The 9,836-nt window shown below is 46.3% G+C and overlaps 1 protein-coding gene across 5 annotated transcripts in view; it reads right to left on the reverse strand.

Annotated features, from left to right (window-relative positions):
• KCNC1 (potassium voltage-gated channel subfamily C member 1) overlaps positions 1 to 6,021 on the reverse strand; it is a 122,409-nt gene extending 116,388 nt beyond the window's left edge. For 2 of the 5 annotated variants that reach the window (XM_083590011.1, XM_083590008.1), the window contains exon 1: positions 3,953 to 6,018. In XM_083590011.1, the coding sequence (XP_083446137.1) occupies positions 3,953 to 4,522 (570 nt within the window). In that variant the 5' untranslated portion in view covers positions 4,523 to 6,018. Of the gene's footprint in view, positions 1 to 3,952 lie in introns of all 5 variants that reach the window. The other 3 variants (XM_083590010.1, XM_083590007.1, XM_083590009.1) reach the window with 3 other exon arrangements.
• Positions 6,022 to 9,836: the final 3,815 nt, after the last annotated feature.

Here is a 9,836-nt window from a genome sequence, read left to right on the forward strand (position 1 = left end):
CCATTCCTAAGCAGCAGTTCTTCTGCCTTTATTTCTAGGACAAGGTAAAAGATAAAGGACCCCTGGACAGTTAAGTCAGGTCAAAGGCGACTATGGGGTTATGGCGCTCATCTCGCTTTCAGGCTGAGGGAGCTGGCGTTTGTCCACAGACAGCTTTCTGGGTCATGTGGCCAGCAGGACTAAACCGCTTCTAGCACAACGGAACACCGTGACGGAAACCAGAGCACACGGAAATGCTGTTTGCCTTCCTACCACAGAGTTACCTGTTTATCTACTTGCGCTCGTGTGCTTTCAAACTGCTAGTTTGGCAGGAGGTGGGACAGAGCAGCAGGAGCTCACTCCGTTGCGGGGATTCGAACCGCCGACCTTCTGATGCGCAGAGGCTCAGTGGTTTAGACTACAGCGCCACTCTGCTGCAACAAAACATTGCAGTGTGGAGTGCTCCTGTTCAGTAGCCAGCCATGGTACTTCCAGGTACTCCATTCTATTTCCCTTGTCCCCTAGATTTTATGTTCCCTCCACAATAGTTGGGTCAATGTTCTGTTGAGAATGTTCATTTCTTGTTAGGCTGTTTTTAGATCCACCTGGGCTTTTTCTAAAGAGCTTTTGAACTTCTGCAGATCTTAAGTTGCTTCCTGCTGAAACCTCTCTCTTACATGTGGTTGCTTCTGCTTTGGTTACATAAGGATTCACACTCAGAATGAGTAAGCTATTAGTCTAGGAGATAATTGTTCTCAATCACAGGATTGGCTTTTATTCATTAGGCTACAAATAAGTACTTGTTTTTTCTGGATTTTGTATCTGTACTATGTGAGAAGTATTATGTCAAGCAATATTTCATTTAAAACATCTGCCTGTGAGGCTTTAAAACTAAGATAAAATAAATTCACAGGTATCTGTAAATTTATTGATAGGAATTGGTGTTTTTTCAAGCATGGGTAGCTATACTTTATAGCAGTTTTTAGATCATTCCTTTCTTTTTTGGACATCCAATGTGAGAAATAAAACAGACCCGTATAGATGACTCTGTCATGAACAGCAAAGTTGAATTGCTGAATTGTGTCCTTCAAACACTTCCTAAGAAATATTGATGTCTGCATGTGAATATGTGGCACAGATGGGGGGCTTGCAACACACATGCGTGCATTGGGGTGGGATAAAAAAAACTTCTATTCAATATTTGAGTAATAAATACTTTACTGTATAGTTTTAGGATTCTTTCATGGACCACTTTAGGACATGAGAAAAATTAAAATGTGGGGAAGATTTGGTCACAATTGTAGCCCAGGGAAAAGGTGATTCACTGTAGGAGTTTTGTACCCCCAAAGACTTCAGAATCCCCAAAGATTTTGTAAATGTGAGATTCACCTTCAGCCCCACAGTCACATGTTTATTACAGGACAATTGTGTTTACCTAAATATAAAACCATTTGAAAACTTCCAAGCCTAAATGTACAGTAATTTGCAAGCCTTAATTTGATGTAGACATTTTAGAACTATACAGTGCTTAATTAAAACTGTGCATGCATTTTTCCTAGATGAACACTTTATTTGGTGTAATTGACTTTTTAAAAATAGTGTGTATGTAAATGAGCCTATTGATTCTTCTTCATGGCTTCTGTAGCTAGTTTGAGGTCTTTGTGGTGTTTTCTATTAAATTACCATAGCACAGCTCTGAGTACTCCTTTATATACACAACACATCCATTAGTTTCTATTTGCATTATTAGGTGCTGAAGGTCTGCTAATGTACCCATTAATAGCTATGAACATATTAGACAAAGCTTTTTTAAAAAAATAAATGTCTGCATGTTGTCTTACTCCTTATAGACACTGCAAAACCTGCATAGAAGGTCATGAATTAAAGGAAAATTAGCCATTTGCAATAGCTTTTGGACAATGGCAAATGCAACCCAAAGGCTTAATACACCCCACAAACCCATATCAAAAACCCAGCTAAAAAATGGACAGTAAAATAAACAAATTAAGAGAACAAAAAGTATCCAGCTATATCTTTTGACAGAGGTACTTATAAATAGAATGCATGATTGTTCATTACCAGAATTGATACAAGTCACACCAAAATCATGAATTACACCCCACAGGTGCTTTCTATGGTTGTTGCCCCATGGTCAGATGAAGCCTGAGCAAGAGGCCATTGGTACAACTAGCTCAGCAATGTGTTTTGCCCTGACTAGCAGTGGATCTCCAGGATGTCTTCCACAGCTCTGCTGCCTGAAACCATTTTAACCAGAGGTGCCACAAATTCCACTTTCAGAATGAAAAGCATGTGCTTCAGCACTAAGCTACAGCATCTCTTCAAATATAGGATCTTTGCTCTGCACAATGTCAGCTGGGACATGGCATGCCTGGTCCTAGTCTGTGTGTAATTCAGTATCTATGGGGAAGAGGGGAGACTCCATTTCAAATCCAGTTTGTGTTCATATTACTCTTTCTTAGAGAAAGCCAGCAGGATCTGTCTGAAAAAAACAACTATTTGACCTTCTCTCTACAGTTTCATGTCCCCTTCCAAAATATCACTGGGATCCAAGTGTTGCTGCTCAAGAACACCATTGTTTTATGATCTAGCAAATATTTAATTAATCTTTACTACACACACAGACTCACAGCTTTACATATTAAACTTGCTAATGTGGTACGAAATCTCTGAATAGTATATAATGGGGAGTAATCAAAAAGAGCCAAGCCAGGGCTCTCCCTCTACACATCTCATTCATTCCTTTGCGAGCCTGGCACCATTTTCCATTTTAAGATACATGCTGAGCTTTCTGCTTCCAGTTAAGTAACAAAATTTGTTTTCTGTGCCCAGTAAGTCATCTCGTGTTTGTCATCAAATTGGCTGCTCTTCATGTATACAACCATTTTCCAAGTATCTTTTCATTTTTTGCATTCTCTACCCACACAAATATATTTTCATTTTTTTGTCTTGTCTATCCACACAAACATGCACTCAGGAATAAAACATTCATGATAGCGGATGGGGGAAAACAACAGCAACCATACTTTTAACACACATCCATACACCCGTCCACTTAAGACCTCAGAAAAGTGAAGCAACTTTTCCCATTCAATCTTCCTCTTCATTTCCCCTCACTGCTTCCAAAAAGCAGCTGCATGACATTTCACCAGCCCCCACTGACGTCAGTGTGTGTTTGGCTGGTGACATCAGAGGGAGCAGAATCTGTCCCTAGATTAGCACAGGAGCATCTTTCACCCCATCAGCAAAGAGACCAATTTTTCAACATCTATTGTCTGGCTTGTTCACATTCACATTAATAAGCCGGACACAAAACCCATTTTCTCTTGCTTCCAAATGCTGTCATGGGGAAGAAGGAATCTTCCTCCTGCTTTGCAATAAGAGATACCTTGCATGCGTGTCTTGATATGAGTCACCTCAGTTTAATAAAGAAATGCAATTGCTAAAGTGAAGGCTGAACCTGGAGCATCATGTCTGGCCTTTGGGTTGGAAATCAGATAAAAGAAAATGCCATTCAGCTCAATCAAAAAACCCATCATACAAGCCTTCAGTCAAGTGGCTGTAGTAATGAATACCTCTTCACTTTGTTGAGAAAAATGGTAGGGAACTCAGTAGAGAAATCTGACTACAAAATATTGCTCAGGCAGTTACTTGGGTGACTATCTAAAGATGTCTACTTAAAATGGATCGCAATATTGGGTCTTTGTTATAAGGTTCAGTCTCCTCCTGGTGTGTTATGCCCTTGTATCTGCCCTTGTTCTGAAGTGCTGGCTTCACTCACGTGGTGCCAGCTTTAGAAGGCACGTGGCTTCCCTTACCTGCCCTTAAGTGGAGAGGCCCTGCATGGTTTTGCAGCACATGAAATGCAACCAGGAACTGGTGAACAGCACCAAGTTAGAAACCCTCTTAGAGTTTGTGTAAATAAGGTATTCTGAGCGCTGGTTGTTTGGCTTACCCTTGCATATCTGGAGGAATAGGGATCCTCAAATAGTGCCCAGATACGGGGCTGCCACCTCTTCCAAAAGCCCCCAGGCCTTCCATCTGGAGAATCACTGAGTGCCAGGCGTTTAGTCATCTCCAGCTCCTCCTCACCATCACCTGAGTCTCCAGTGCCATCTGCATCTCCATCATCAGCACTATTATCCAGAGGTGCCCCACCAAAACTGTCAAGGGCCTCTTCAGCATCACGGTGCTGCCTGTAGGTCATCCAGCAACAGGGCTCCACATCGGTTTCATCAATGCCCCAGAAGGCCAGCTCCTCCTCATATAGAGGTCCACAGACATCTGCTGGGCAGTGCAGCTTACCTGTGCGGTAGTAGTTCAGGATATGGGCAAAGACACCTGGGTGCCGGTCAAAGAAGAACTCATCTGTGCGGGGGTCATAGTCAAAGTGACTGTGGGCATCCGGCTCCGCGATCCAGGCCAACCGGGTGCCGGGCAAGGTGCGTAAGGTGCTGCGGTAAGTCTGATGCCTAGTCCCTCCCACATTGATCACAATGCGATCGCTCTCATCGCCCTGGCCCATCTCGTCTCTTATTAGGCATGTCGTGGACTCATCCAAACAAGCACAACACACAACAAGCACATAAGGGGGCGTCTGCTCATCTGCAATCAATAACTAACTTGATACCTCTCCTATGTGGGGAAGAGGTGCCCCTGTCACGGGCATCCACTGGTCTTGGCCTCTTATACCCTTCACTCCCACAGAGGCAAAGTCAAGAGTACCAGTGAAAGTTAATGATGGCAGATTTGGGTTCTTTACTGGCAAATTAAGACTCATACAAGCCTCATTTAAAATAAGAATATGCCGGATATCCAAGAACAGTGATTGTGAGATATGGTTGGGTAGGCAGGGGTGAGTGTCAGAGTGGGGAAGGGGGGTTGCTTCCTCAATTAAGATGTATCAATTAATAAATCTAGTTGGACATAGCTGACCTACAAAGCAGGTTCAGTGGGGAAGATTGGTGGTGGCAGGGGCATGCAACAAGAGGCTGGAGGCAGTGGAGTAAGGGGTCCACAACACAACACACACATACACATACACAAATAAGGTGGGAGGAAGAAAGTGGGCAGATACCAATGCCCAGCTGCAGCAATCAAACCCAATCTCTTGAAGATGCTGATGTTTGTAAAACAAAAATCGTTCTGTACTGGCGTCCTAGGAGCAGAGGCAGGAGCAAGAGGTGGCTGTTAGGAAGAGCTCAACACGTAGCAATCCTATTATTTAGGCAGGGTTGTGAAAAACCACAACCAGCAACTAAATGGATGGTGATAACGACGAAGCAATAACAAATCAGCAATGGAATAGAGAGAGATAGCTGACAATTCTCCAGATGTAGCTCTCCGATGCAAACAAAAGACCACCAAATCCGTACGCGTCGCCTTCAATCTTCGCTTCCTCTTCGGCTCCCTCCTTGTTGATGCCGATCACACTTTGCAGCCGCCCGAAAGGCGCCTTCGGCCCCTGAGCTTTGGCCGGATCGCCCCCCACCAGCGGTGACTTAGGCACGCGACGTGGGCTCGCCTTTGCTTAGGGCAGCGTGGTGCTGAAATGGACAGCGCTCCCGCAGCCCTTGACTAGTAGCGCTTCCCTTGACGGGAGGCTGCCACTGGGGATGGATGGAAAGGCGGGAAGAGGGGTCGAAAGGGAGGTGGGCAGGCAAAAAGGGATCAGGAATGGGGGGGGGCTTTATTCCTCCTTCCCTACGTGTCGGGCTGAGGCGAGCAGGCGATCCAGGCAGCTTGGGGAAGCCTCAGGTGGATTGTGCTGAGGGAGGTGGACAATCAGCGCGTCTCTGTCTGCTCCTCCCTCCCTCGCGCCCGCCGCCCAAGAGCTCTCGCAGGTGGTGCTGAAGGAAGGCTGGGTGCCAGAGAACTGCCGCCGCCGCCGCCGCCGCCGCCGCGCTTGCCGTTCTTCGCTGCTTCGTCCAGCCAGCCCGGTCTCCGGACACTTCAGCACCGCGCAGGCGCGCTGGGCTCTGAATAGAGCAGTTCTCCCCGGGTCCTAATGCAGCGCGGGGAGGCAGCGCCTGGCAGCTACACGCGCGCCAGTGTCACCTGGAGTGGAAAGGCAGAGAGAGAGAGAGAGAGAGAGGCGCACAGCAAGGCGGCCAAAGGGAGGGTGCTATTTTCTCAGCCGGGAAGGAAGGGAGAGGGAGGAGGGGATTGCACCTCTGAATGGGATGTCACGCAGCTGGAGAAGATCCCGGGGAGCGGTCCCGATTCGGATCTCTCCCTCGGAATGAATGGATTCGGGGGGGGGGGCACCGGAAAGACCCTGGGGTTGGGCAACCTGGTGCTTCTCTCTGGAAGACTTAAGAGCGAGAGGCAGCGCGCTGAGCCAGAGGGAGCCTGGGATTGCCATTGTCTACCTTGCTGCCAGCGATTAATGTGGGGACTGCAGGAGACGGCAGGGCTGGGCCTGGCGAAGGGTCTTGCTAGCTTTCCTTTGGCTTTTTATTTCGAGAAAGACATAGAAAGGACTGCCTTGAGCCACCTTTCGACAACGTGAAAGGATGCACTCAGACAATTTGGGGAGGGGTGTGTGAGGGAGGGGGGGAAGGCAGAGGAGCGGCGGCTCCTCTCAGCCCTTTGCCATAGAAAGCAGCATCTGACATTAGCTTGGCAACCTTTGGAATGTTGCCTGTGAAAATCGCATCCCACTCTCCATCATCCCCTTTAATCAATATAGGCATTTTCAGATAGATGGGAAGGAGCGTTTTCTCTGACATTGGCTCCCTCTCATTAGAAGTGGCGATGAAGGAGGAAGACAGAAATGGCTGTTCCGCTAGTGGCCAAGAGAGAACAGGCATATTTCCCAGCTTAAAAGAGAAGCAGAGAAATCAGTTCAGACCTGCTGAAAGAAAAGATCAATGTGAATATGTTGCTTGATCTTCAGTGTTCAAACATTCAAACCATCTTCAAACATTTTCACTTCAAAATGAAATAATTATTCTTGAGATGCCATGGGGAATTGGCAACCTGAGTTCCTAGGTATTATTCTTTATGATTTATGTTCCTAGGTCTATAACCTTTAAAAAAAAAAAAAGCTCACTGAATTTTAATAGTGATTAAATAGAGATTTAAAACAACAAGAGAAGTTTCAAAGAGCAAGAAAAGAATGTGGAGGCTACAAATCACAGCCCAGTTATAATCTGAAAATATTGCCAATTAGGCAACCTAAGGCCAGGATCCTGAAAACAATATGCATGGGATGGAAGTAAGTTCCGCTGGGAAATCTGTGGGCCTTATTTCCAACAAATAGTTTAATGGCTAATGGGGCACCAGCCCACAATCTGAACAAATGCAACAGATCCATTTTCCTAACTGGGAGCATGTTTGTACCCTGGTCAACAAGATCTGTAGATGTTTTCAAAAAACAAAACACGCCCCTACTTTGCAAATGAAGTAGTTCCATCCATTCCGCTGCATACAAAGGAATAGAGAACCTGCAACTACAACTCCCATAATCCCTGGCCATTGGGTCAAAGTTTCCAGCATTACCTGGAGTACCAAAGGTTCCCCATTTCTTCTTCACGCTAAGGGTGTATCACTACATTTCCCCACTTCCTTGTCAATTCACTGATGCATTCATGATCAGGTTGCCTTTATTTAATATATAAAAGGACCAGGAATCAAACACTATAAGGTTTATGGAAATAATGTCCCTTGTACTCTGTCATGTAATGTCAGGTACTACTGAGACACTAGCAACCTAAGTAAAGGTCTTAATATTTCAGGTAAGATTGCATAAAATTCAATTTCACACCCCATAGCAGTGAAATGGACACAATGCATTATAAACTCTGCTATGTTTCTTTGCTGTGTTACTTTATTATTTCTATATAGAGCTTAACTGGGACACATAAATGTAATCACTGAGCTTCCTAGAAAGCACTAACTTTTATGATGGATGGGAGTCACAGGATACATCTCCTCTGCATGAGACCATTTGCAATGGCCTGGGAATCTGATTCAGAGGCTGAACCGGAGGAATCCCAGCCTGCACAGGAGTCCCCGCCTCCAGGGCCGGCTGAACTGGGGCAGGGGCTTGAACCTGAAGGGCCCTTACCTGTGCCGGATCCTCAGGAACAGACACCAGCTGAATTTGCTCTGGCTCTGGAGGTGATTGAGGACCCATTGCTTGCAGGTGCTCCTCTCCCAGCCCTGTCAGGGGAAGGTGAAGCTGTCCCTGGGTCCAGTAACCCTCCAGCCTCTCTGGAGCTGCAGAGGCTCAGGGCAGAGAGGCGGAGGGAACTAAGTTCTCACAGGAGGAGTGCTCGCCTTAAGGCCAGGAGAGGCGAGTCACCTGTGGGCTGGGACCGCCCTATGCCTCAGAGGAGATAAAGGCCAGTCAGCCCAGTCCCAGGTTGCAGGAGCAACATCATTGGTAACCTGTTCCTGCCAGCACCCTGTCCTGCTCTTCTGCCAGAGTTCCTGACCATGCCCAGTTCCTTGCCTTGGACCCTGCTTCGCCCTTGACGGACAGCCTCCATACCCTCGACCTAGGACCGGACTCAGACCACACTGCACAGCAGTGGCGTAGCGTGGGGGTGCAGGGGGGGCCGGCCGCACCGGGTGCAACTCGCAGCTCTCTGCCCCTACCTGGCTCATTCACTCTCTCTCACTGCCTTGCCCCGGGTGCTGACAACCCACGCTACGCCACTGCTGCACAGTACCCTCCCCCCCGGGACCAGCACACCATTTCTCAATCAGGAAAAAATGGCAGAAATAATATTAGGTTATGTTAAGCTGCACATACTTTGATTAAATACAGTTTTATAACAGCCTTCCCCAATGTGGTGCCCTACATATTTTTTTGACTACAGTTCCGATCAGCCCTATCCAGTATTCCAACAACATTTGGAAGACATCAGGTTGGGGAAGACTGTTATCCAATTGGGGCTGGACTAACTGACCTTGGAGTCACTTCCAACCTTTGATTCTACAGTTGTAAGTCTGGAGTCTGGAGGAGGTCTGCTAAACCGCTCCAGGCAGCTTTAAAACAAACAAACCCCCAAACACTTTGATTTTCATGCAATAATTCAACATGAATGTTTGACTCATTTCCGTGATTTTAACTGATTGCAGAAAAACTTGTGTGCAGACTGGTACTATACCAAATTAGCTGGGGTTCCCAGAGCTCTGAAGCATGTGGTGTCCTTTAGCCATTCGCTGCTTGTTCTGCTGCTGTTGGCTGCATGAACTGGCTGAAAGGTCTATCAAGAGATGAAGCTTTTTTTATACTAAGCCATGGACCAGCACATCCTGCCCTGACTGGCAAAGAGCCACCATGACCTCAGACCTGCTTCTTCAGATCCTGTTTTTTTATATATAAAAAGGTCCCTATATTCTGTACACTAGGGGTAATATGTTGTCACTGAGGCCAAATAGGTAGAGATACTTCAGAAATGTGACAGCCAACATGATGATAGAGGACATGCTTTTCTTTCCTCCTCCCTTGGCTGGAAGTGAGGTCATTGAGGTGTCTGCGAATGAGAAAGAGAAGTTTTGGATTGACACGGAGTCAGAGGGAAACTGAATTTTAGATTCTGGAAGCTAACAGCATTTGTGGGGTAGCTATATCCCTCCCCAAAACACTGATGGAAAGCACTGATATCTGGGACATCTGTTGAAGCTAAGCGGCAACTCCACCTACATGGACCTGTGTGTGTGTGTGTCCATACATCACAAAAATGCTACAAACCTCCAGTGGCCTCATTCCAAGGAAACAGGACCTGGAAACATGATGTGCTCCTAGAGTTCTTATCACCCAGGACACATGTAACATTATTATTTCAGGAATCCAGTAAAAATGGTAATACTCAAGTGTCCTGCCA

The sequence above is a fragment of the Podarcis filfolensis genome (genome assembly GCF_964270895.1).
Source record: "Podarcis filfolensis genome assembly, chromosome: 1".
NCBI classification, from domain to species: domain Eukaryota; kingdom Metazoa; phylum Chordata; class Lepidosauria; order Squamata; family Lacertidae; genus Podarcis; species Podarcis filfolensis.